Genomic DNA, 27,648 nt, shown 5'->3' on the forward strand with positions numbered 1-27,648 from the left:
GTTTTATTTTATTTTAAAGATGATGCCGCTGACATTTTGTTTGTTTACGATCATTTTGACAGTAGGCGTGTGGATCTTGTTTTTTCTCAATATGGAGCATATTACATTCTATAATTTGTGATGAATTTTGTAATTTCTCAGTTTTAATTGAAATAAATTATTTTATTTGTTTTAATTATTTTAATGCTTGTGTTGTTGCAGAACATTATTTTGTTATTATTTTTAAAGTTTTATGTGTTTTGTGACAACATTTAATTTTAATTCGAAGAAAATTTATTGTTGTTTTTAGTACTCTACAGTACATTTGTACTTAAATAAATACAATTTTCGATTAAATTTGGTTTTTTATTTGATTTGAGTAAATATTTTAAATATTTTGTGTTTTTATTTCGAAATAATTTAGGATTTTATTTTGAAATTTATTAAATGAGAATGAATATTTTGATTTGGTTTTAAGATTAATTCAAGATTTTAAATTATTTTGTATCGATGTTATTTGAGTTTTGATGAATGTTTGCAGGTTGGCTTTTATTTAAATTTTATATTATTGTGGTTTCAGCGGTGGATTGGTTTGACGGTAGGAGGCATATTTTTGCGATCGGTCGCTTCATGGATCCGTTTTTTGTTTTGACGGTGACAACGCGCACTAGGCCGTCCGTTCCGGAATGAGTTGTCTCAATTCGGGCTAGATTCCAGTACGTGGGTGGTAGTCGCTCATCTTTTAGAAGAACTAAATCGCCAATCTTCGGCAATTCTTTTATTTTGGTCCATTTCGGACGTTGCTGAAGTCGGGACAGGTATTCTGAATTCCATTTTTGCCAAAACATTTCGGACATTAATTGAACGCGTCTCCAACGGTCCAAATGTGAGATGTTAGTGTTGGTTTCGCCTTGAGGCACGGCATGTAGCGATTCGCCGACTAGAAAGTGCGCAGGTGTGAGCGCATTCAAATCGTCTATGCTGTCGGATAGTGGGCATAGGGGTCTCGAATTCAAACACGCTTCTATTTGCGCTAGAAGCGTAGCGAGCTCCTCAAAGGTTAGCCTCTCCATTCCTACAACGCGTTTCAAGTGGTACTTGACGGATTTCACACCCGCTTCCCATAATCCACCAAAGTGGGGAGAAACCGGGGGAATAAAGTGCCAATTTGTACCATAGTTAGCTAGGGTTGTCGCGATTTCTTTAAAGTCGTGTTTTGCTTCATTTAACATCTTCGCTAGTTCGTTGTTAGCTCCAACGAAATTCGTTCCACAGTCACTGTAGACATGCTGGCAGCTTCCTCTTCTTGCAGTGAATCTGCGGAATGCGGCCAAAAATGCTTGGGTTGTCAAATCGGATACAACTTCCAAATGAATGGCCTTTGTTGCCAAACAAATAAATACCGCGAAATATCCTTTTAGGATTTTCGCGCCACGTGCCTTCCATGATTTAATGTCAATGGGACCTACATAGTCGACCCCGGTATGGCTGAAAGGCCTAGCCATACGCACTCTAGCAGCTGGTAAATTACCCATTAATTGCTGCATTTCAGATGCCTTTTGCCGGAAACAAGAAGTACACCTGAATAATTGATACTTGAAGCTTCTTCTAATTTGCCCAATCCAATATCGTTGTCTGATATAGCTTATCATTTGTTGGATACCGCCATGAAGCGTAAATCGCCAATCTTCGGCAATTCTTTTATTTTGGTCCATTTCGGATGTTGCTGAAGTCGGGACAGGTATTCTGAATTCCATTTTTGCCAAAACATTTCGGACATTAATTGAACGCGTCTCCAACGGTCCAAATGTGAGATGTAAGTGTTGGTTTCGCCTTGAGGCACGGCATGTAGCGATTCGCCGACTAGAAAGTGCGCAGGTGTGAGCGCATTCAAATCGTCTATGCTGTCGGATAGTGGGCATAGGGGTCTCGAATTCAAACACGCTTCTATTTGCGCTAGAAGCGTAGCGAGCTCCTCAAAGGTTAGCCTCTCCATTCCTACAACGCGTTTCAAGTGGTACTTGACGGATTTCACACCCGCTTCCCATAATCCACCAAAGTGGGGAGAAGCCGGGGGAATAAAGTGCCAATTTGTACCATAGTTAGCTAGGGTTGTCGCGATTTCTTTAAAGTCGTGTTTTGCTTCATTTAACATCTTCGCTAGTTCGTTGTTAGCTCCAACGAAATTCGTTCCACAGTCACTGTAGACATGCTGGCAGCTTCCTCTTCTTGCAGTGAATCTGCGGAATGCGGCCAAAAATGCTTGGGTTGTCAAATCGGATACAACTTCCAAATGAATGGCCTTTGTTGCCAAACAAATAAATACCGCGAAATATCCTTTTAGGATTTTCGCACCACGTGCCTTCCATGATCTAATGTCAATGGGACCTGCATAGTCGACCCCGGTATGGCTGAAAGGCCTAGCCATACGCACCCTAGCAGCTGGTAAATTACCCATTAATTGCTGCATTTCAGATGCCTTTTGCCGGAAACAAGAAGTACACCTGAATAATTGATACTTGACGCTTCTTCTAATTTGCCCAATCCAATATCGTTGTCTGATATAGCTTATCATTTGTTGGATACCGCCATGAAGCGTATTTTTATGAGCTTCTCTGACAACCAAAGTCGTGAAGTGGTGGTTGTTTCGTAGTAGTATGGGGTGTTGAGCATCGTAAGATAAAAGGGAGTTCTCTAAACGACCCCCAACTCTCAAGATCCCATCTATATCAATAAATGCGTTTAATGAACTCAGACTTTTAGGCATTTTAGAATTTGCCTTAAAGTAGCTTAACTCTGTCTCAAACATTTCACTTTGGGCAGCTTTGACCATGAGAAGACGAGCTAATTCTAACTCCCATGGATAAAATGAGCCGGTGATGATTCCATACAGTTTAGGACGACACTTAATGATGAAGCGGACACACGTAGCGATGACTCTGGTTGCTCTTAGGAGATTTGATGAATTAAAAATAGCCTGAAGGATATTGTCGCTTTCCAAAACATGTACAGTTAGTACCTTGACCGTGCGTTTTTCTTCTTCAGTGTCGGTTTCAACGGGCTGATCTGGAGAATCGAAATCCCATTTGCGATGCAGAAATTCTGGACCATTCCACCAAGTTTGAAGCGACTGAAGTTCTGATGGAAGTACACCCCTGGACGCCAGATCGGCTGGGTTATGAAGCGTACCAACATGTCCCCAGCAATCGATCCCTACTAAAGGCTGGATTTCGGATACTCGATTGGACACGAATGTGGTCCATTTAGCAGGAGTTGCTCGTATCCACGCTAGAGCTATTGTGGAGTCCGTCCAAGAGTACATTTTGACATTTGGAATCGCCAAAACTTCCTTAATGTACTGCAATAGTTGCGCCAAAACCACGGTGTGGTGCCGTTCAAGCCGTGGCAAAGTAATTGTTCTCTTGCTTGGTGCCACTCTTGTTTTTGACAAAATGAGATTGACGTGGATGTTGCCATTGCTATCAAGAACGCGTTCGTAAACTGCTGCCCCGTATGCCTTCATTGAAGCGTCACAAAATCCGTGCAGCTCGATCGCCATGTTGGTCGGACTTATATGAGTCCATCTGGGTATTCGGAGTAGCTCGATAAGAGGAAGATCTCGATAAAAAGCTTCCCATTCTTTCATTAAAGCCGTTGGAATTGGGTCACCCCAATTACAACCACGGTTCCATAGTCTTTGCATTATAATTTTTGCAGTGACGACACATGGTGAAATCCAACCAAGTGGATCAAACAGCTTGGCTATGGTCGATAATATTGACTTTTTGTGGTTGCTTCTGTCGAAGGTTGGAGATTTTGATACGAAAAACAATCATCGATAGGAAACCACTTGATTCCGAGAGTTTTGACGTGGTTGGACAGGTTAAACGGAAGCTCAAAATCGAGTTCCCGGTCTTGAACTGGAATGTCTTCGACAAGTTCTTTAACATTACTGGTCCATTTTCTTAAATTGAATCCCGCTGACGCTAAAAGTTGGCTGGCTTCATCACGTTTCTTTCGTGCCTCTTCGATCGAATCGGCACCACTGATCAGGTCATCGACATACATGTCTTCACGTACCACCTTCGCCCCTTTCGGAAAATTGTCGCTCTCATCATCATCTACTTTTTTCAGGATCTTGATGGCAAGATATGGAGCACTCGCTGTTCCAAAAGTTACGGTGTTCATTTTGAAAATTCGTACTGGCGATGTTCTCTGCTCTCTCCACATAATCAGCTGATAGTATCGGTCTGGGAAACTTACCAAAATTTGCCGATACATCTTCTCTATGTCGGCCGTAAATGTGACTCGGTGAGTCCGCCATCTAAGAACTAGATCTATGATGCTAGTCTGCAATTTTGGACCCACCAGAAGTCGGTCGTTGAGGGATTTCCCATCCGAAGCTTTTGAACTTCTCCATCTGTGTGCATAATTCGGCAATTTGAAGAAAGCTGCGCACTTGCCGGGGAATTTCCGCTGGAACTTTCCCTAACACGATCCACCCTAATTGCGTATTTTGCGCGATCGGACCGATACTATCTAGAGGCCGTTTTATTTCGGGTAAAAATATTTGGGCACAAACATCGCTTCCCAGTAGTAAGTCAATGGGAGCAGGCTCGTAGAGATGGGGATCTGTTAACGAGAGACCATCGAGATGGTTCCATTGGCCAGGTATCACGCGTTGGGTCGGGAGATGGCCAGTCAGCGACTTGAAGACCAATGCCTGAATGGCAATCTCGAACGTCGAGTGGCGGGTTGCAAGACTTACTTCGACGGAGTTATGCGTTTTGCCACTGCTGACCAACCCTAACCCAGATACCTCGACCATGGTACGCCGCTTTTCTAGCTTCAGCAGTTGTGCAGCAGCTTCTGTGATGAAAGATCTTTCTGACCCAGTATCGATCAGAGCTCGTTAAAGGCGTAGCCGGCCATCTGCACTTCGGGCCTTAACAACTGCTGTCGCTAGAAGCACCTGATGTGTTGTAAAACGATCACCATGCGACGTGTGGTAGTTAAAACTTTGTTGTTGTTGTTGACCCATTGGCTGGAACTCAGGCGCGTTCGGATTTACGGACGAGTATAACGCGTTCGAGCTGGGTACATTAGCCTGAGCTGAAGTAGCTGCAGGCTGTGGTTGTTGTTGTGGTGTGTGTGTGCTGGAACTCGGCTGATTAGTATGCAGCAATGTGTTGTGTCGTTGTTGACAGAAATAGCAGGAGGTGGAACTGGGACATTCGTGGAGAGAGTGTCTGTAAGAAAGGCAATTTTCGCAGACCTTTAACCTACGAACGACATCTCTTCGTCGCACATTGTCCATATTCAGGAACTGCTGACATCTCTTCAACGAGTGCTTCTCCTGGTTGCATAGCATGCATACCAACTGCTCCACAGTGTTCGTCTTCGGTACTGGCTTGGAAGGCTGCTTGGCTGATTGTTTCACAAGGAAACTCTTCGATTTCGCAGGCTGGAAACGCGGCTTGCTGTTGACGGTTTGCTCGTTCTTGTTTCTGCCTGCTGCACCAAGTTCCTGTTGGCCCACAACCTCAAGAGTCCGGAAACGTGTCTCCGAAAACTCGGTAAGTTCTTTAAATTTTGGCAACTCTTTTCGATTTCCTAACTTCTCTTCCCACAGTTTTTGAGTTGTGCTGGGGAGTTTCTGGACAATGAACCAAATCAAGACTGTGTCCCAGGTAGACACCGGAACGTCCATATTCTCAAGAGCGAGGTAGCATTCTCTTGTGGTGTACAAAAGTTCTTGCAGACCAGAAGCAGTTTCTCGAGTTTGAGAAGGTTGACCAAACAAATTTTGCATTTGAATATGCACCAAAATGCGCTTGTGGTCATAACGCTCCTCTAAAAGCTCCCACGCCTTCTGGTAATTAGCTGCTTCCACCGATATGTTCTGCAGAAACCGATTGGCATCTCCAATTAAGCAGGACTGCAAAAAATGCAGTTTATCGATCTCATCTAAAGCCTTGGTATTATGAACGAGAGCTAGGAATCGATCATGGAAACCACGCCACGTAACATACGACCCGTCAAATTTTGGTAGATCGATGCGTGGAAGTCGGATCCCCGATGACGTTTGCCCTGTTGATGGAAGAGTACCTCCACTTGAAGACGCCCCACTGACTGGTGTTGTTTTTGCCATTGCGTCCACCAACTCTGCCCTATACTCGAGGTAAATGTCAAATATCTGGTCATAAACAACCAATAACTCCTCCTTTTTCAAATTCTCCTCTAGCATACCGGCACCGATGATGGCTTCGTGGTACTTTTTAGATGTCACCATGTCGTCTTCTAACTTCGCTAGACGACCTAAAGCATATGCCGGAACCCTTCGTTCTTTCGGTGCTTTTTTAAAGTTGGTGAGATCTTTAATTACCTTACTTAAAATACCCTTTTGTAATTCACCGTATTTAAAGTTTTTATTCTCAGCCATATTTATTTATTAAAATTTATATATTTAATTTTCAGAAATCCAGAAGATATATCAAATATAAAGTAAATGTGCAAGACTTACGGATTTGTCTGCTGCTGCTGCCGTCTTATTCCAGAAATTATGTTGTTGGTGGGGCTCCGCTGACGATTGCAATTATAACGCGCACGGATTTTTTTTTTTTTTTATCTTTAAGATATTTTTAAGTTATTTATATATTTATAATTAGATATTATGAAAAAGTTCGATATTCACTTTATTTAAACGATTATTGTCAATGCAATTTAAATTAATTCGCGAATTTGTTAATTTGTTCTTTTTTCTTATTTTTTTTTTTTTTATTTGCACACACAGCACACACTATTTTGTTTAAATGTTTATTAAATGTTTATAAATGTTTGTTAATTGTTCTTAAAAAAGGCTCGAAGGACCAATGTAAACGTCTACTTTTAATTATAAAATAGCAAAACTTTTGATTTAAATTTCCAACTTCTATATTAATAAAACACAACCTTTTTGTTCGAATAATAATTTGTAGTGATTTATTAGGTCATAAGACCAATTGTACATTCGATTTGAAGAGCAATTTCATTAATTTTATAACATTTTAATTTGTGGAATGTATTTAAATATCATTGCCATGTACGTTAATAATTTTAATTTTGATTTAGTACTTTAGTACTTTTTGTGTACTTTTACGTACTTTCGTACAACCTTTTAAAAATTTTGCTTCTATAATGCTTTACAGCATTACATCATTCAGCCTGTGGTAGTCGACACAAAATCGAGTGCTTCCATCTTTCTTTTTGACGAGAACTACCGGTGATGCCCAAGGGCTTTTGGAATTTTCGATCAGCCCATCTTTCTTCATTGTCGATATCATTTCTTCAACTTCACCTTGTTTGGCCAAGGGGAGACGTCTTGCTGGTTGACGAATCGGCCTAGCATCTCCTGTATCGATTCGATGCTGCACCAGTTGTGTTCGGCCGTACTGCCCGCTGGGTGAAAAGAAGATATCAGAATATTCGTGATGAAGCCTTCCCGCAACATTAAGCTGATGTTGACTCAAGTTGTCTGATTTGAGAATTTGTTTCTTTAGTTTCTCCGAGTTTATAGTCAACTGTGTATCCACCTCGTTGATCTTAGTTATTGCGGCCACAGATTCACATTGCCCAACAACTTCTCCTTTCTTAAGCTTGATTGGGTACGGTTTGATGTTAAGAAGTATACGTACAGGTACCATGTTGTTCTTTGGTGCCACAAGAGTCTTCCCGATGATGATGTTTTGGGAACTTTGTTCAACTTCTGGTTCAATCATGAGGTGGCTTCCAAAGTTCCCCTTTAACTTGGTCCACACAAAAACTTCTGAAGAAGGAGGCAGGCACATGTCTTCTTTGATGACAGTTCTAATTGTTGTCGAGTTTTCGCTGCCATAGACCATTGGAATCTCTACATTTCTGTATTTCAGGACTTGATAACCGATATCCAAAATGATTCCATGCTCCTTCATGAAGTCGATTCCAATGATGCACTCGTCACATATATCTGCCACCAAAAACACATGCGCAAACTCTAGTTCAGCTATACGGATCGTAAGACGAACTTCTCCGTACACTCTTGCTGCTTCCCCTGGGGCTGTCTTCAGACGGTAGCTGTTGGTGTTATGTAGCCATGTCATCTCCACCAAGTCTCTTCGTACAATAGAGGCAGTGGCACCTGTGTCAATTGTAGCCACGTGTTGGTTGTTGTTTATGGTCGCCTCCACTGTCAGACTTTTGTTGTCTCGTTTAGTCTGTGAGACTTGAATTGTCGTTCTGGGGCCATCGATACCAGAAACCAGCTTCTGCCCCTCGAAGTTGGTTCTTACTCGTTTCGTTTCGTGGGAATCAAGCTGAGCATGAGTGTTGGTTGTATCGCTTACCTGTTGTTGGGCAATATTCCTGTTTCCACAGTGTTCGCAAGCAGTTCTTCTTGGTGGCAATCTGCACTGCCGCTGGAGATGTCCTGTCTTGTTACAGTTCCAACATCGAGCAGCTCCGTCTCGTTGGTTTCTTTGGAATGCGAGTTTTTGACAAGAGCATTCCTCCACTGCAACTTCTCTTACCCGATGAACGCCTTGAGAAGCCTGTTCTGCTGCTTCCATAGTGAGTGCAAACGCTAATGCTTCAGGAAGGGAACGTCGCTGAAGATTTATATCAAATACAGCACGTACAAAGGCTTCTGTCGCAAACTGATTGATAATGTCGTCTCCTGCTGTCGGATATGCCAGATGAGCTAACCTTTCAATATCAGCTTGGAGTTGTTGCAGAGTTTCTCCTCTTTTCTGGACTCTTGTATTGAGTTGGACGCGGATGACCTCCTGCATATGGCCATCTCCAAAGCGTTTTTCAATAACCTGGACAAGAGCGTTAAAGTTACCATTCTTTTCTGGTGGTAAAGTTTGTAACAACTCAGCAGCAGGACCTCTAAGAGCAAGAGTCAGCGCTATACATTTGTCTTCGTCATCCCAGCCATTTGTTGTGGAAGCAGCCTCAAACTGTTTCTTGTAGATCGACCAAGAACTTTGTCCATCAAAGGTTGGTGGATGCATTTCTTTCTTCTTTAAATACTCACCAGAACTTTCTTGCACCTTAATTTATCGAACCTTGGCAAGTTCTTCGGTAAAACTTTGCATTTTAACTTCCATTCCTTTCAATTTGTCATCGAATTTTATTTCTACTTTCTCGAGTTCTTCTTCAACTTTCTCGAACTTTTCTTGAGATTGTTTTTCAACACCTTTAATGGAAGCAAAGAACTTGTTCTCGATAGCATCAAGCTTACCTTCGATGAGGTTTTTCTGTTCATCTAGAAGGTTCTTTTGGGTTTCCAATTTTTCGAGAAGATTCTGTTGTTCACTTTTTTGCTCGGTACGTTGTGCCTCAATTTTTTCGAGAAAACTACTCTGTTGTTTTTCTAATTGTTCTCTCTGTTCCTTGCGTTGTGTCTCAATTTGTTCAAGAAGATTTTTCTGTTCATGCTTCTGTTCATTACGTTGTGCCTCAATTTGTTCGAGAAGATTTTTCTCGAACTTAGCAAGGAGAACAGATATCATGGACGACATATCGGAAGCGGAACCAGTTTTTATTTGTTCTTCTGTCATTTCGACTTCGAATTGAAATGTATCCAAATTTTCGTTCTTTTGGGTTAAATAATTCTGCAGACGAATAATGAGGTCATTTTTCGATCCAGCAGTAGAAAGACCTTGCTTAGTTAATTCCGCCTTAAGTTCAGTCAAACTTAACTGATTTAATGTTTTACCCATTTTATCTTTTTTTTTTTTAACGCGAGAACTTTTTCGAATTTTAACAATTTGTTTATTTTTATAACACACCCCCACTTTCTTTTTATTCGCGAAATCATCTAAATCGCACAATTAAAAAAGTTTTATCCCACTTCTGACACCAATGTAATGTTTTATTCCGGGTTCACAATAAAACTTATTTAATTTCCACTTATATTTCCGTTCAAATAAGAACACACTTTATTTCAACTCAATTTATTTTTATTATTCGCTCAAACAAACACACTTTGAAATCACTTTATTTACTACTAACAATTCGCAACACTTTATTTCACTTTGTACTGTACTCTTTCACTTTCAAGATTAAACTGTCTCCGGTCGATTTTTTTTATTTTTAGATTAAGGTTTGTTTTTATTTTGCTTAAGTTTTATATATACAATTGACTTAAAACTAGGCTTATAATTAACTATTACTAGATTGTTGGCTCAGAAGGGGCCTAACTTATTTCTACTGGCTAAAAGGATGGTCTTATAAAATATAAATACATATTTTTGTCGACTTAATCTAATACATGAAATTTTAAATTGAAAAAAAAGTGTCTTGTTAAATAAAATAAGAAAATTAATTATAACTCAAGGTTTTTATCCCCTGTCGTGTGCGCTGTCCGCTCTTTCGTAGAATGGTCTTCCTTCGTTGAAGAGTACATTCTGGAATCTGGCATCGATTATCGCTCTTGGGTGTAGGTACCTTTGGCTGGTGAGAATTTCGTCCTGTAGCAGTTGTTGTACTTCCGGGTTTGGATGTCCTTCGAGGTTCCTCAAAATTCGGCTGGATAGTTCCATCATATGCTGGTCGATTGGGGTGATGTCAGCTGCCTCGTACAGCTTCCTATTTGGCCAGTACTTCCTCGTTTGGGGGTTCCGATATAGTCCAGTGCAAACTCTAAGTATTTTCCTCTCGAAGAGTTTGATCTTCTTCATGGCTGATGGTGAAATTGTGAACCAGACCGGGCAGGCATAGGTGATGACGGGCCTGATGACCTGCTTGTAGAGGAGTAGTTTTGTCTTCTTTGAGAGTCCATACTGCTTCCTTAGTAGAGGATGTACCAGGTGAAACGAAAAACTGGCGCGTTTCAAGATGGCTGCAGCGTGTTTGTTAAACTTCATCCGGTTGGTGAAGTTTACTCCCAGGTATTTGGCTTTGTCCTTTGTAGTCACTACCGTGTTGTCAGGAAATCCTATGGTAATGTTCCGACTCCTTTCAGCGATCCTTCTACGGGCCCTCGTCCTTGTCTGTGGTGGTCTGAAGCAAATTAGTTCCGTCTTGCTGGCGTTGATTTTCAATCCCCATTTGAGGTAGTAGTTCCAGAGATTGTAGATGTGCTCCTGCACTCTACGCGCTGCTATCTCCGGTGATAATGATGTTGAGTATGTGATGGAGTCATCTGCGTACAGTTTGGTCCTCGTGCCTGGCGGGTTATCGGGTTGATCTGCTGTAAAAATGTTGAAAAGAAAAGGGCCTCTTGACCCTTGCGGAACTCCGGCCTTAATGGGTCGTAGTCCTGACTTGTCGCTGGAAACCTGTACAAAGAAGAGACGATTAGTAAGAAAATTTTTGATAATTTTTACCAGATATCCTGGAAAGCCAAATTCCATTAGCTTAAAGATGAGTCCTTTGATCCAGACGCTGTCAAATGCCTTCTTGATGTCTATCAGGCATGCTACGGTGGTTTCCTTTTTGTTCAATCCCACGGTGATGTTGCTGTGAAGTCCAAGAAGAGGATGAATTGTCGAGTGCTTGCCCTTGAATCCATACTGGAAGTTTGGTATTATATTTCTTTCCAAGCAGAAACTTTTTACCTTTCTCAGTAGTAGACTCTCAAGTACTTTGCTAACACAGCAAAGTAGTGAGATGCGCCTGTATCCTTCCACGGTGTTCCTGTCGGTCTTCTTTGGTACTGGAACAATCCTTGCTGTTTTCCATGCTGCCGGAAAATAGCCGTTGTTTAGGCAGTTGTTGAAGATGACTGTCAACAGGAAGAGGGCGATGTTCGGCAACTTTTTCAAAACAAAGTTGGAAATGGGTGCATTTGAGTTCCGAATAGGTCCTTCTATATTCATCATTCTCCGTGTTGTAGGTCCGATGAAGTATCCGTTGTAGCTTTTTCCTTAGCCTCTGCCTGTGGTTGTTGATGGCGATGATATTCTCTGGGAGGTTCGAGAATCTATCCTTTGATGTTTTCTGGGTCTTCTGGTTGTCCAAGGCGATGTTGACTGCATTCTCCAATCCGTGAATCGCTCCGTCAATTTCGGTGTTTGTTAAGTTGGCGATGTTGGTCACTTCCGGAAGTCTTGCCTCGGTGTCATCGCGGAATTGTCTCCAGTTGACTCGATCATACCTGATGTGAAACTCCTGATCAGGTTGAGTGGTCAATATCCTCTGTCTGAGTCGAATATCAAGCTCCACAGCAAGATGATCCGAATCCGATGGATGTGTCACACAGCGGTAGTTCTCGAACTGTGAGAGAATATTTATGATGCTCGTTGATGCCAAGAAAAAGTCCAGCGTTGATGGTGTCCTCGGGAAGGTGGGTGTTGATTGCGATATGATGGCCAGTGAATGTCGGTGTGGATTGTTGTCCAGCCAGTCCACAATGGTTTCTCCTTGCTGTGAGCTGATGCTGTCCTGCCATCTGGGGTGCCTGGCGTTGAAGTCTCCTCCAATGATGCAATGGGTGTGCTGGTCTGCGATGTCCATTAGTCTTCTAAGATCCTCCTCGATGTTTCCTTTAGAAGATGCGCATTTCATGTAAATTGACATCAGAATCAGGGTATCTGATTCTGATGTCTTGATGATGACGCAGGTAGCTTCTGTGGCGTTGAGTCCGTTTATTTTCATCTGTTTCCTTTGGAACAGCTTCCTCTGTAGTATGGCGGTTCCTCTTCCTCCGTTGCTGGTTTTGTCTTCTCTGAAGACTTGGTATCCCTTTGTTTGATATTTGTTCCTCGTCTGTAGATTAGTTTCCTGTAAGAAAAGAATATCGGGTTTCTTTGACTTTAAAAACAAGTTTAAAGAAACCCGTCTGGTAATGGAGTAAATAGAGTTAACGTTTTAAGTTATAATTTTAAGGGTTTTTAAAAACATAATTGGCAGATAAGACGGCCAATTATTAATGTTTTTGCCTTATCGTCAAGCCTTGCATAGTTGCTTGGGACTATTTGCTTGGCCTTTTGTACTAAAGTGAAAAGGTCAGCTCCAAATAGTCTTTCAGCATCTGCAAAGACGTCTCCTTTGTCCTGGGTCTTCGTTGCTGGTTTTGGTGCTGGGGCTGGTTGTTTCTTCGTTGTTGTTGCTGCCTGTTGAGTTGTTTCCTGGGGCTTGGCGGTCTTCGTGGGTTGGCGTCTTTGTGTTGCACGGGCTGCAACGGTGGCAAAGCTCAGTCCTTGTTGGATGGATTCCACTGTCGTCGTCTTCACAGCTTTGGCTTGTTCTACCTTCTTCTCGGCGGCTTTCCTCCTCTCCTCCATTTTGCGTTTTAGGACGGGGCATCCTTTCCAGCTAGCGGGGTGTCCGGTTTTCTGGCAGTTTACGCAGTAAACGTTGTCATCCTTCGTGTTATTTTTGGTCCTTGGGCACTCTCCTGGTAAATGCTGGTCCTTGCATTTGACGCATCTGTACCGCATGCCACAGTTACTGGCAACATGTCCAAACGCCTGGCAGTTCTTGCACTGGGTGATGGTGGTTGACCTGAATTTTTCACAGTGGATTTTCTGGTTCAGGAGCAGTGTCTTCTTGAAGACTGCAGGGATGTCGCAGTCCTTGTCCAATTCAACAACAAAGTTGTTGTATTCTTTGTCCTTCCTTCCTTTTTGTAGGCTCACGTTGATCGCATTAATTCCCTCGTGTTTGAGTTCTTCGATAATGTCGTTTACCTCGAATGTGCTGTGTACGCCTTTCAGCATCATGAGGATTTTCTTGTCTTCCTTCGGGGTATATGTGTTGAACTCGGTCTTCCTTTCCTTTAGATACTCCGTGATCTTCCTGTGGTTGTCCTTGGTCTTCGTTAGGATGACTGTCTTGCCGTTGTTATAGTTCGTGGCCTTGTATGCTACACCCAGTCCTCTTAAATGTCGGTTGAGCTCCGCGACATTCAATTTGAAGCAGACTATGGGTGGCATTAGCTTCTCCCTCGATGTTCCTTCCATGGTGGTGGTTGTCCTTGCTGACTTCCTGGTAGTAGATGCGGCTGAGTCCATTTGGGTTGCTGGGGCTGACGAGGTGGTTGGTATAGAATCCAAGGCTACGGCTGATGGAGTTGGCGTTGGTGGTGGTGTAGAAGGGGTTGGTTTCTTGGCCTCCAATTGTTCAGTAGTCATGGCTGCTGGCTTCCTCTTCCTCTTAATTCGTATCACCTTGATAAAGTCAGATTCTGGCTGGGCTTTCGGTGGTTGTTCTTGTCCGGCATCAATCATTTCAGCGTCATTGTTATCCTCAATGACTTGTCTTGTTTTGGCGATGTCGTCTAAGTCCTCGAAATCGGACTGTAGAGCTTCTTTTTCCTCTTCCTCTTCTGCTGGCTGGTTTTCTTCTTCTTGATCCTCTTGTTGTTGTTGTTGTAGTTCATCTTCGTCATTGTAGAGCTCATCGAAGTCATTGAGCTTCTCATGAATCTGGAGCAGAAACTCCTTTCCATGAGAAGAAATGCCTTCCCTGACCTTCGCTATGAACTCGTCATATGTAGCGGCTGCTTCGTCCTTCCGTTTTTCCTTCTTACCCATTTTTATGATGGGTCGGTAATCCTTTTTCGCTGAGGTAATTAAGCTAATCCTAATCGGTAAAATATTTTACGATTAGGGATTAAGTTAATTAGTATGGGTAGTGATCCCTTTTTTGGCTAATCCGTCCAGGTACCTGACAGGTAGTCTGGATTTAAATCCCTTTTTTGGGGGTTGATTTTAATAATGGTGGTGGTTTTGATAAGTTGTCCACTTACACGTCCGTTCGCACTGACTTGCTTGCTTGCAGTGACTGTCTCCGGTCGGTGTCTACTCTGCCCTTTTAAACCGGAATTTCGAGAATGTCTTCGAAGGTTCTCGTCTTTGCTTCTCGAAACTTCCTTTCCAGGAGGGGCGCTTCATACTTCCAGTCTAGTGGGATATTTTGGGATGTGTTCAGAGGGTAGTTTTTTAATTACTAAAGGTCCGTTCACATTTCTACCTTTGCAGTAGTAGGTAGTGTGTTCAGACTTTTATCTTAAAAGTAGTTCGGTAATTCATCGTTACACTATTTTAATTTACTAAAGAAATCGTTTGTGACAACCTAGTTTGTTTGTGATAGCCTATTTTCCAAAATCTTGTAGTGGCCGGTATAAATTTCAACTCATTTCATTTGAAATTGTTTAAACTAATAGAATTTACTAAAAAAATCGTTTGTGACAACCTAGTTTGTTTGTGATAGCCTATTTTCCAAAATCTTGTAGTGGCCGGTCTAAATTTTTACTCATTTCATTTGAAATTGCGTAAACTATTAGAATTTATTAAAGAAATCGTTTGTGACAACCTAGTTTGTTTGTGATAGCCTATTTTCCGAAATCTTGTAATGGCTGGTCTAAATTTTTACTCATTCCATTTGAAAGTGTTTAAACTAAAAGAATTTACTAAAGAAATCGTTTGTGACAACCTAGTTTGTTTGTGATAGCCTATTTTCCAAAATTCTAATAGCTTAAACAATTTCAAATGAAATGAGTAAAAATTTAGACCAGCCACTACAAGATTTTGGAAAATAGGTTATCACAAACAAACTAGGTTGTCACAAACGATTTCTTTAGTAAATTCTATTAGTTTAAACAATTTCAAATGGAATGAGTAAAAATTAAGACCAGCCATTACACGATTTTGGAAAATAGACTATCACACAGAATTTGTTAAACCACAAACGATTTTGTTAGTAAATTCGAAATATGTTAACAATTATATGTTCTTTCTTTGTGTCTATCTGTCCTTCTCTTTGTCATTGTCTGGTGTTGTCTCAGCCAAATGGCCTCAGTTGCCGCGCTGATAAGTGTCAGTAGTTCGTACATTCATGTACGAAAGACATGAGTATATAATAATAATAATAATATAATAAACAATTTCAAATGAAATGAGAAAAAATTTAGACCAGCCACTACAAGATTTTGGAAAATAGGCTATCACAAACAAACTAGGTTGTCACAAACGATTTTTTTAGTAAATTCTAATAGTTTAAACAATTTCAAATGGAATGAGTAAAAATTTAGACCAGCCACTACAAGATTTTGGAAAATAGGCTATCACAATTAAACAAGGTTGTCACCATTACAAGATTTTGGAAAATAGGCTATCACAAACAAACTAGGTTGTCAGAAACGATTTCTTAGGTAAATTCTAATAGTTTAAACAATTTCAAATGGAATGAGTAAAAATTTAGATCAGCCATTACAAGATTTTGGAAAATAGGCTATCACAAACAAACTAGGTTGTCAGAAACGATTTCTTAGGTAAATTCTAATAGTTTAAACAATTTCAAATGGAATGAGTAAAAATTTAGACCAGCCATTACAAGATTTTGGAAAATAGGCTATCACAAAGAATTTGTTAAACCACAAACGATTTTGTTAGTAAATTCAAAATATGTTAACAATTTGCAATAGAATGAAGTTAAACATTAGATAAGGTTTACCCATTAGAGTTTAGATGAAAATGGTAGTCGCTGACTTATTGTGATTTATAAATCAAAAATTCAAACTCCATTTCCCTTCATTGAAGTAGAAACAACAGTAGTTTATGCTTACAATCAATCTTCTGTACTTGTATCCATTTGCAACATGTTGCTCACCTCAAAGTATAATAACTCACTTCAGCATCATGAATCCTATGCATAGCTGCGCCCATATTGATAAACAATATGAAAGTGTGGTGAAATTTAATTAGTTTTTCTTTTTTTTTCGAAAACTAAGTTTTAAGGCCATAAACATTTATTTAAGTTGCGACGTTCTCATGTTATAAGAGTTTGAAGGTAGCTATACTGATTTTTTTTTTTTTGTCAAACGTGGAAACTTTTTTTTATTTTTTTCTATTTTTTCGACAAAACTTTGGTAATTTTTTGTTTATATCCGTTCAGTAACCCTTTCACAATTCTTTAGAGACCTTTATTTCAAAATTCGCGCAGATCTCGGAATATTAACACTTCAATACAACCATGTCGAACAATTTTTCATTTTTTTTTGCTATTGACAGTGATTTTCAAACCTCGAAAATTAACAAATTTTTTCAAAAACCAAAACACTTTTGAACATTCTTAAGCTACATTTCAAGACTATTAACAAAAAGTCATAAACACATTGGTTGCGGCATGGGTATATTTCGGCCACATAGAGAAATTACTAAAACGGATCTTTTGATATTTTTGTATAAATTATTATCGATAACTCAACTATACCTTGGCATTACTGTTTTTATCAGGACAAAAGTAAACTCCAGATAATTATATGGAGTAAGCATTCCGACTACGGTAACGATATCGATACGAGATGCTAAATGCGCCAAATTGAGTGTATCACTTCGTTTCGTATCTCATATATTGGATGATTTAGTATTGAAATTGGAATGGGGTCGTTACTCGTATGTTTCGTATTTCGTATGTTTCGTTACTTCAGTACCCAGTAACGAAACATACGAGTAACGATACTATTTAGAAAGTAACGTTTCGTTACTCGTACCTGAAGCAAATACCCTGTAGTGTAAACATAAACTATCCAAAAAAATCGAACCTGGCAATACCACACTTAATGTGGAGAAAAATTAAGTATGAAGCCAGTCAATCAATACGTGTTTGTTGGTCAAGGCGCAAAGTTTAAGTTAGTATTTTAGCATGTAGTTTTTTAGTATGTAATTAATAAATATTGTAATTCCCAAGTAGTGATTTTGCCTGCCTGAGTTTAGGAGTCTCTTTCCAAATTTTTGTTGGTTTTTCCTCCTCATCGGTTTTTATCATTTGTTTGATCTGTTGTTCTAATTCCGCAATATGGTTCTGGGCCCATAAGAGAAGCGGTTGCACCTGCTTTTGCTAAGGCGTCTGCTACTTCGTTCCCTTGTACTCCAACATGTCCGGGAACCCAGTACAGTGTTATTTTATTTGCCTTCCCAAGATCGTTCAGCTTCTTCACACATTCCCATACGAGTTTGGAGTTGATGGCGTATGAGTTTATAGCTTTAAGTGCGGCCTGGCTATCAGACATGGTGGCCATGTTTTGTTTTTTGTATTTTCTTTCGAGATTTCGTTCTGCGCATTTTTCTATAGCGTTGATTTCCGCTTGAAGAATGCTAGGAAACTGTCCCATTGGAATGGAAATTTTGGTTCTAGGCCCAAATATTCCTGCTCCAGTTCCATCAGCTGTTCTCAATCCATCAGTGTACCACTTGATGGCGTTTGCATTGAAAATGTAGTTCGTGGATTCACTTATCCACTTTGCCTTGCTACTAAACTGTGTTTGAGAGTTTTTTCTCAAAATTGTATTTCTTGATCATGCAATCTCTTGGGATATCAAGGAGGTTTTTAATTGTGGTGTTGAGTCCCTTTCTTTGAGGCCAATACTCTTGCCCGTACCAGTTCCCTCCTTTGCAAATCTCAAGATTGTTCCGTTAGCAGTACTATTTATTACTTCATGAAGTGGTGTTAAGTGGAGGATGACCTCCATTGCTGCTGTAGGGCAAGTTATCATTGGGCCGGTAATGCATAAGCAGGTCAATCTTTGAACTTTGTTTAATGTCTTTTTAGTTGTAACTAGTTCGGTTCTTTTGTGCCAAACAACCGCACCGTAGGTGATAATGGGTCTCACCATCATGGTATACATCCACCGTAGGATATTTGGTTTACATCCTCATGATTTATTTGCCAGTCTAAGGGCTTTGTGGCTTTCCCGACTGTTATTTCTAAGTGTTTATTCCAGAGGAGTTTACTGTCTAGTGTGATACCTAGATATTTTACCTCTCTCTTTAGTTCAATGACCTTACCAGCTAGCTGGATAGGTCTGATATAAGGCAAAAGCCGTTTCCTTGTGAATGGTACAATTGTAGTTTTTGCTGGGTTGATATTTAGCCCCACCGTTAAACACCATTTACTTGTAGCTGAAAGTCCTCTTTGGATGATATCGCAAAGGGTCTCCTCGAACTTCCCGAAGGCCCCCTCTATGTCTAGGAAGGCGCATAGTGCAGTTTCTTTAACATTTAATGCTTTTTGTACGGTGTTCGTTAATTTGAATAGAGCAGTTTCAGTTGACTTACCTGCCCTGCAGGCATGTTGGCGACTATTCAGAGGCATTTTTATGAGTACTTCTGATCTTATGAAGTTGTCAATTAATTTTTCCAATGTCTTCAGTAGGAAAGATGTTAAGCTTATTGGCCTGAATGACTTTGGATGGGTTGTATCCTTCTTCCCTATTTTGGGAATGAAGATTACTTTATCTCTTCTCCACAGACTTGGTATATACCCAAGTGCTACGCTGCTTCGAAGAATGCTTATTAATTCTTCTTTACTTCTTTGTAGAAGTGCGGGAAAGATGCCATCTACTCCGGGTGACTTGAAGGGTTGAAAGGTATTTATTGCCCATTCTGTGCTATTTCCTGAACAGATAGTTGAGGCTATCTTCCAGTCTTCACGATTAGGCATAGCAGGTATTCTCTCTATTTGGAGGCCTATCAATGGAGAGCTTCCCGGAAAATGAGTTTTTAGTAACAGTCTTGACTTTTGCTCTTCGTTTGCAGTAAAACTGCCGTCCGGTTTACGCAGAGCTAGCGATTTTTTAGATTTTTCTTTTGCAGTCTTGCTGCAGCAGGAGTAGAGAAGATACTCTCACAGAAGGTCCTAAAACTGTTTCTTTTGACTCTTCTTATTTCTTTGCTGTAATTTATTAGTCAGTTCTGTTCTGTAATGATTCCACTCTCCGGTTCTTTTCGCCTCATTAAAGAGTTTTCTTACACTGGATCTTAGTTTTGACAGATTTTTGTTCCACCAAGGTGCATCTTTCTGTCTTTTCATGGGCTTTATAGGGCAACTGAGTTCGAATTCCTCATTTATTGCCCACTGACCTCATAAGCTATTTGCTCCAACTCATAGTGACTTGTTGTCGTTCTAGCTGGACCTATATGTTCAAGATTGCTCTTTAGAGCAGTTTTGTAGATATTCCAGTTCGTTTTTCTTGAATTTCTTCCAGAGGTATTCTATGTTTGAAGGCCTTCAAGGTTAAACGTTATGATTCTATGATCAGACAGTGAGGGTTCGTTGGAAACTTTCCAATCCCTTATTAAGCTGCTTATATTCGGGGTTCCGAATGTCAAGTCTAACACTTCATTTCTAGTTCTAGTTACAAAAGTTGGGGTATTCCCTACATTAAATGTATCTAGATTTTTTTCGATAATAAAATTTAAAAGGTACTCACCCCTTTGATTAATATCGGAACTACCCCACGTTGTATGGTGTGCGTTGGCGTCGCATCCAACCAACAACGGTAGTTTTTATTGTTGCAGTAGTCAACCAGCTTCTGTAATTCAGCGGGCGGTATGTCGACATCATAACCGGCAAAGTATGCTGCAGCTACAACCATCTTGCAGGGATTTCCCTCGATGTATATCTGGGCTTGTATTGGAACAAGGTCCCGCGTCATAAATTCTGAAAGACATATAAAATTTATATTATTTCTGATCATTATGCATGTTCTGGGCGAGGTGCTTCTCGTGTCCCATATTAAATTATAGTCCTTACTTGTTAGGCCCCTTACTTGACCCCCGTTAATGCAGGGTTCTTGGATCAGCACTAAACCCAGGTTATCCACCGTGAATTTCTTTGCTATGACAGCCGAAGCCGCTTTAGCATGGTAGACGTCAACTTGGGCTAGCCTGGCACTGATCCAGCGTCCGGTCATTTTGTTTACAGAATGGGGGCGAATGATCCTTCATCTGCAAGCAGATGTTCTTCCTCCTCTTCAGTTGGAAGCGCTTCATCAGGGCTCGCTCGTGAAGGAGAGAGGTCCATGCCCTCATTTTCTCCGTTCACTGAGCCTTTCTCCATCTCGGCATCTTGGTTCACCTGTACTACTACAGGAAGACTTGGAGGGGGTGGTGGTGGTAAGGGAATAGGATTTATTGGAGGGGAGGTTTTTGGGGTTTGGTTAATGGTTGGAGGTTTGTCTGTGGAGTCAGAGGTAGTTGGGTCATTACCTTGATGGTGTGTATTTGCCTCTACAGTATTTTTCCTGAGGAGAGTTACGGGGATTTTCCCGAACTTAAAGTGCAGTTCGTGACCTGCATTTGTGATGGTTTTGGCAGAGTCGGTGTCGATCTTTGCCACCAGTAGCTTGCCTTTGCCTACCGCCTTGCTCTTGATGATTTTCCATGCTTTAACACAAAGTCCATCATTTTGAGCTTCAATCAGGGCCAAATATTTCTGGTCCTCCTGATCCTTACTTCTTGGAAGGAACATTGTTATAATTATTCCTTATTTCGTGACCTTTTTGAAAGTAAAGTAAATTTTACTGTTTCGTGGGCTATAGGTCTAATGATTAAAGTTCGTACCAGTTTTTGACAAACTTTTTTGGGAAACCTTAAGAGGTTAAAAGTTTTTAATATTAGTATAGAAGAAGGGTATATCCATACCCGAAACGTCGACTGGTACGAACTTTAATCATTAGAAAATACATGCAAGACCTATAGCCCACGAAACAGTAAAATTTACTGAACATTGTTATGGTATGCAACTTGGGAATGTTTTCTCCCAAGCATCCCAAGTAACAATTTAGCTTTCATAAGGGTCAAGGCAAGCTATTTTTTGACTTTTTTAAGAAGAAGGACAAGTCTTATGCAAATCATTTTGGCGCACATTACCGAATTTCCCCAAGACCTTCCTCCACAGGCAATCCACAAGCTAATAGCTTGTGACGAACAGCGTAAAACGACCTTATGCAGGCCTTTTTACAAAACAATGAAACATTTTAGGGAAACTATAGCTTCGCTAAGGAAACTATCATTTGCATTGGATGTTATAATAAGGCCTTATGGAGGTTGTTATAAGATGTTGAATTTATGAATAAAAAAAAAAGATTTTATTGATTTTTTTTTTCTTTTAATTTTTTTCTATTTTGTTTTTTCTTCTTTTTTGGAAATGTCAATGCTTTTCCTGTCGTTCTGAAATGGGAAGAATTTTATTTTAATTGAAAAAGAACACATTTTTTTTTTATTTCACAAATGGCCCCGCCAGGAATCGATCCCACGTACCTCTGCATACCAAGCCAGCACCTTACCAGTAGACCATACTCGAATATTTAAGATGAGTGGCAAAAAGGGAGCTAATTGAAACCTCACATATAAATGCAATGTTTTTTTCTAAAGTGTTACAAACATTGCATATCTGCAGGATAAAAGCTTTGCATACTTATTGGTGAAAAACATTGCATACTTGAGAGATGAAAACATTGCCTACTTACAAGAACCTCTTGGAACAGGTCTTATGAAAGCCTTCTGTCAATTGCAATAAACACTTCCAGATGGCCTTAAGGAGACCTCCTTTGTTTCCAAAATGGATGATTTGCGTAAGTAAGCCTTAAACTAAACTTATACAAACTATAGCTTGGCGAATCGAAGAAAATGGCCTTATGCAAGTAAAATTGTTACTTGGGATGCAACCAGAGCAGTGCCTTTCCAAGTGCTAAGTCTTGTCGCTTTCTCTTTAACCCCGTCCGCTGTTTGTTGACCAGCACAGTCTACAACGAGCAGGCCTGTCTTAAAGTTAATCCCGTTAAACTGTAGCTGATGTTTCCAGCCCAAAGACACTTCCTGAATGATCGCCTCCTCGAGTGCTGTCAGTTCGTCGGTACCAAGAGTTACGTCAGGATATTCTCCTTTGCTCCACCCTCCTTTTGGCTTCTTCAGGGGTTTTCCTTGCGCCAAAAGATCGAGGTAACCCATTGAAGCTGCTCCACTTAGACCTTTCCTGAAGGGGTCATCCAGGCCACCTGGTTCGTCCAGTTTCGGAGAGATTCTATTTTTTTCCTTCTGGCTTTTGTATGACATCTTTTTGGATTTTTAGGAAGCTGTTTTTGAAGATGGGGTACTCCCATCCCTGGTGTCATCTTTAGCTTTGGTTATCAGCCCAATTCTGCTATTCGATTCATGTGAAAGTCTAAAATAAGAAGCGTTTAAAAGGTGGTTAAAATTAAATTTAGACAGGTTTTTTTTTCTTTAAAATTTCTTAAACAGACGGGAAAAACACTTTGCTAGTAGTAGCATCTTCTCTTCGTCTAGGAGGTGTTCTACTTAGACTAGATGTAGATACTTCTCTTCTATCTGCCAGGTTTCGTACGTCCATAGGAGGTTTTCTTCTTAGGTCCTTACTACTTTCCGGTCTCGAATCATCTCCCCGAAAATTTCTCCCCATCGGATCCGCAATTTGCTTGGCAATTTTTCAATTAGCTTTAAAAATCGGTAACTTTAAGAAAAATCGTCAAGAGAACAATCAACATTTTATTTATACAAATTAAAAGCCAAGCCTTAGAACTTGGTACACTTTTACATTTCAGTACTTTTTGTGCCAGCATAACTTCAACATAGGAGAACTTGGCTCTTTTTTTAACAGTAATGTTTTTGTTGTGATTTCACTACTTTTTGCAAGGTATTGCTGAAGAACTTAAAATCTCTATAATTGATGAACACTCAGAGAAAATGGGCGGTTACCACGCCTGGAAATAATAGTCATTAATTTACTTTAAGATTTACTTTAATTCATTTATAATTCAAGTATTAATAATTCAAGTACAATTCGCAATGAGTTGAGGTTAAAGAATGAGCATGTGGCTAAACGTCATAATGCTGTTTAGGTTGGTAATAATGTAGGATGGTGTTTTATAGGTTGACAAGTAGGAGTAGATGTTAGACCTGAGGGGTAGGCTACATTGCATCTCCCTTCTTGAAGCATCGGGTCATCACTGATGCTAGTACTTCAAACGATCTGGTGGCGTGGAAACTCTTCCTGATCTCTTTGTGACGGTTGATGGTGTTGACAAAGTTGAGGATGCAGGGGTACATAGTGAAACATTAGAAACATTAGTTAAATTTGAGAATTTATTATTTGTATGTGTTTGATTAGAGGAGTTGTGCGACATGCTTGGAACTAGCAGTGGGTTAGCTTCATCGTTTATCAAACTTGCGGTCGAGGTTGAAGGTGTTTGTATTATGGCCTCGGTTGGTTTGATATGACTGGAGATTCGGCGATATTTATTACCGTTTTTGTCTCTGAGAATGTATGAACGCGGATGAACGCTGCTCTCTTTAACAGCTGGTTTCCATTCGCTCTTGGAATTCGTTCTTGTTACGACTCGTTGACCTGCAATGAGTTGTGGACATTCTCTCGCTCCTCTGTTTGAATATTGTGCTTGCTTTTGACGTTCATATTGTAACTCTTGACTGATTTTGTGGTGAGATTGTTGTGTTACAAGTGACGACAAAGTTGTTGGAACAAGGGATCTCAGATTTCTTGAGTATAAACGCTGGGCTGGACTTCCAAGGTCTGGGGGTGTTCATAAAATTAAGAATACCTAGTTGATAGTCTGAGTTGCCGTAAGTGCATTTTTTTAAAATGGCTTTGGATGTTTGGACTGCTTTTTCTGCCAATCCATTTCCCCTAGGATGATAAGGAGAACTAGTGACATGGTTAAATTTCCAGTCAGATGAAAATTTTTTAAATTCGCTGCAAGAGTATTGCGGTCCATTGTCGGTCTCTAAGATCCTAGGAATACCGTTCAATGGGAAATGTTTTTTAGAAATTTTATCACATTTCTAGCTGTTGGTTCTTTCAGTTTATCGAATTTGATAAAACCCGAGTAACTGTCTGTTACTACAACATAGTCATTACCTTTAAACTGGAATAAGTCCGATGCAACAATTTCAAAGGGATAGTTGGGTATTTCTCTCTCGCCTAGACATATTTTGTTATTGTTTCGGGACTCCATAATGCTTTGGAATACTGTTACGGCAGCCTCCGCATCAATATAAAATTTACTAAAAATATTTCTCAATGAACTAAAACGTCCCAGATTCAAGAATACATAACTATCTTGTAGTTTATTTTTTGTAACAAAACTCAACGAAATAATAATAAATGTATAGCACCCTAAAAGCAAGAAGATAAATTGCCTGCAGTTGCATGGGCACTTTAGATTATTTAAATGGTAATAAAAAGAGAAAAAAAGGGAAATGCGATTGCGTACTACCTTCTTGTTTTCTCGAGACAGACGATGGTTTGTGTAGATTGTTTACAATTCAGAGAACGTCACTCTTGATTTTTTGAGACCATGCTTACCTCCTTTCTCCGAAGATTCAATCGCTTTGGATTGGAATTGGTTTATTTTGTTTCGATTGGCCTGCGGAATAGCAGATTAGGGGCCTTAGTTTGTGTAGCATATAGTGCACCAATCCACGGGACTGGTGTACACCAATTGCTCGTCATTCATTTTCCGACATGAGATGTGTCTTTGGGACAAGTTTTACAAGTTCCTTGGGCAGTACAACGTGCCTGTTCTCAAACTCGTCATAGAAGTACTTGCCTGAATGGTGTATCTCCTTTGAACAGCGGCTTGCTAATTCCTGTTCAAGGATAAGCCGACAGATGTCTTTCTTGTGTAATTGCGAATCAAGAAAAAAACAAAATAAAACACAGTTTACTCAATGATGAATTGTTGTGGGATTTTTATTTAGTTTGGTTCTCTACAAATTGTTTATTTGTTTCAAGACTAATTAAATAGTTTGTTAAAGAGAAATAAACGAATTCATAAAGGAACGCTTTGCAATTGGATGCTTTCAAGTTCTTGTTTTTTTTTATTCTAAATTTGTTAAGTTTGACAGATGGAGTTCGAATCAAAAAGTACGAATGACTCCGAATCGAATGAAAGCATTCCGATTCGAACATGTCAAAGTAGTGGGGATATGAGCTCCTCTTGGGGGATACACACACTAATGCGATATTTGTAGGCAATGCTATCCGCAACGGGGGGAAACGTTAAGGGACGGCTCCTGCTAAATCGAGGTGCCTCTATACCAACGGAGTTCATATACATTACCTGAACAAAGGAATAGTGGTGATTTTGGTACGTTTAGGTAGCGGCAGGAATGGGAACGACTAGTAGTAGGCATAGTTTAAACCTGATCGTCAAAGTGTTCAAATCGGGCCGTTGAAATTATAATGTAAGAAATTAGATTTTTTTTGCAAGTAAAGTTTTAAAAGGAGTGTGTAATAAATTTAGTTTATTTTAGTGTTCAATTCAAAAGGGAAAATTCCAAGAAAGTGTTATAAGAAATTAAAGGATAGGAAGCAAAACTGTGTGGTGAGTGCTAGAAATTTAGAATTTAAATATATAAGTAGTATAACGATTAAAAATATAGGGTTCGGGTCAACGAGGCAGGACGACGACGACGACGACAGCGTCGCTCGTGTGAAGACCCTATCTAAAAGGACATTTAAAAACGCTGATTCGGGTGCACGAGCAGTTCTAACTAATATCCAAGTGATGAAGTGATGAGTACCTAGAAATTTAAGTTGTAAAAGATTTTCTAAGATTCTTCAAAAATAAATCTCGTAGAAACACTTAATAATCACCCTGTGAAAATAGAATACCGAAAAAGCCGAGACCCAACCCCACAGAAAATTTAAATTTTAAACTTTAATCCGAAAATTCGGATATTGAAAGTCAACTTCGAATCCAAATTTAGAAAATTAAATCGAAAGCTTTTGGCATCGAGGGCACGAACCTAAGTTTATCAAAATCGCCAACCGGATGCCCAAAAGAGCGGCCATCATTAAAAAAAGCAACCAGACGTTGAATTTGAAACTATTTATTTTGAGCGTTGGCATAATTTTCCTTTTAAATTGTTTTTTTATATTTTATTGTTTATATTTTAAACTAAAGTGCTAAGAAAGCAAAAGGGTGTTGTGGGTAGGACGTGACGTCGTCGTGCAAGAGCGACAGGGCGAACCAGTTTCCTCCGACGGTAGAACAATCGTTTTTATCACCCCAATTGAGGTGCAAACCACCTACAAAGCGCTTTATAGGTAGGGTAAATAATAATTGGTACAAAATTGCAAATCGGAAAGTTCGGGCGAGGCTGGGCTCGAAATATTGACCCTAAAATTATTGTGTCGCTGAAGTGCGAAGGGGAGAGTGACACTTCTCTGGCAAAATTTAATTTCCAGAGACGTCGACAGCCCCAACGTGGATGCAAGGGTCCACCGACGAAAGAGTCGACTTGTATCACATCTTTTAATTTCTTAAAGTCTTTTAAATCTTTATATTAATTTCATATTTTCGTTTTAAATTGTATATTTTTGTCAAATACTTAATTATTGCTATAATTTTACCTTTTTACTTGTTTTTTTTTTTTTTTTTGTTGCATTTCGTATAAACTCAAATGGAGTTATACGGGTGCAAGTCATACAGTACCAATTTTATTACTTTTTGTTTCATGTTTTGAATAAAAATTTTTATTACTGTGAGCCACGCCACATACCGAATTTTAATGGGACCAAAAGGTTCTGATATGAGTTGCTAGTGGTAAAATTTTACAGGAGGAGTGGAGGGGCCCGCTAAGAATGGACGGTAAAGTATGATGGAGTAGGAGTTGATCGGCCCAAGAGGAATCGGATCAAAATGGCCAAACCGATTCCAGGTGTGGTGGGGGAACGGCCAGTCTGCCCCGACATCCGCAGACACCCTTAGAGCCGCAACGATTGTTATGAGATAAAAAGTTAGAGTTGGCATGATTTTTGTTTTTGTAACGAGGTGAGGCGTACCGGAGGGACAAGATCCCCCCCAAATCCGGCGAGCTTAGCCGTGCTCCGCCAGCATGCCATGGTCTCGTCCGATACGCATTCCTATTCCCATCCTATTCC

The 27,648-nt window shown here is 40.0% G+C and overlaps 2 protein-coding genes across 2 annotated transcripts; both read right to left on the reverse strand.

The window, feature by feature from the left end:
- Positions 1 to 1,627: 1,627 nt before the first annotated feature.
- Positions 1,628 to 3,682, reverse strand: LOC129907026 (uncharacterized). The gene has a single exon (XM_055983066.1). It carries the CDS (start codon positions 3,680 to 3,682, stop codon positions 1,628 to 1,630), a length of 2,055 nt encoding a protein of 684 aa, XP_055839041.1.
- A 1,209-nt stretch (positions 3,683 to 4,891) lies between these two features.
- On the reverse strand, positions 4,892 to 6,271 carry LOC129907036 (uncharacterized). Its single transcript, XM_055983079.1, has one exon. The coding sequence runs from the start codon at positions 6,269 to 6,271 to the stop codon at positions 4,892 to 4,894; it is 1,380 nt and encodes a 459-aa protein (XP_055839054.1).
- Between the last annotated feature and the right edge of the window lie 21,377 nt (positions 6,272 to 27,648).

This window comes from Episyrphus balteatus, chromosome 1, assembly GCF_945859705.1.
Source record: "Episyrphus balteatus chromosome 1, idEpiBalt1.1, whole genome shotgun sequence".
In the NCBI taxonomy this organism is placed as follows: domain Eukaryota; kingdom Metazoa; phylum Arthropoda; class Insecta; order Diptera; family Syrphidae; genus Episyrphus; species Episyrphus balteatus.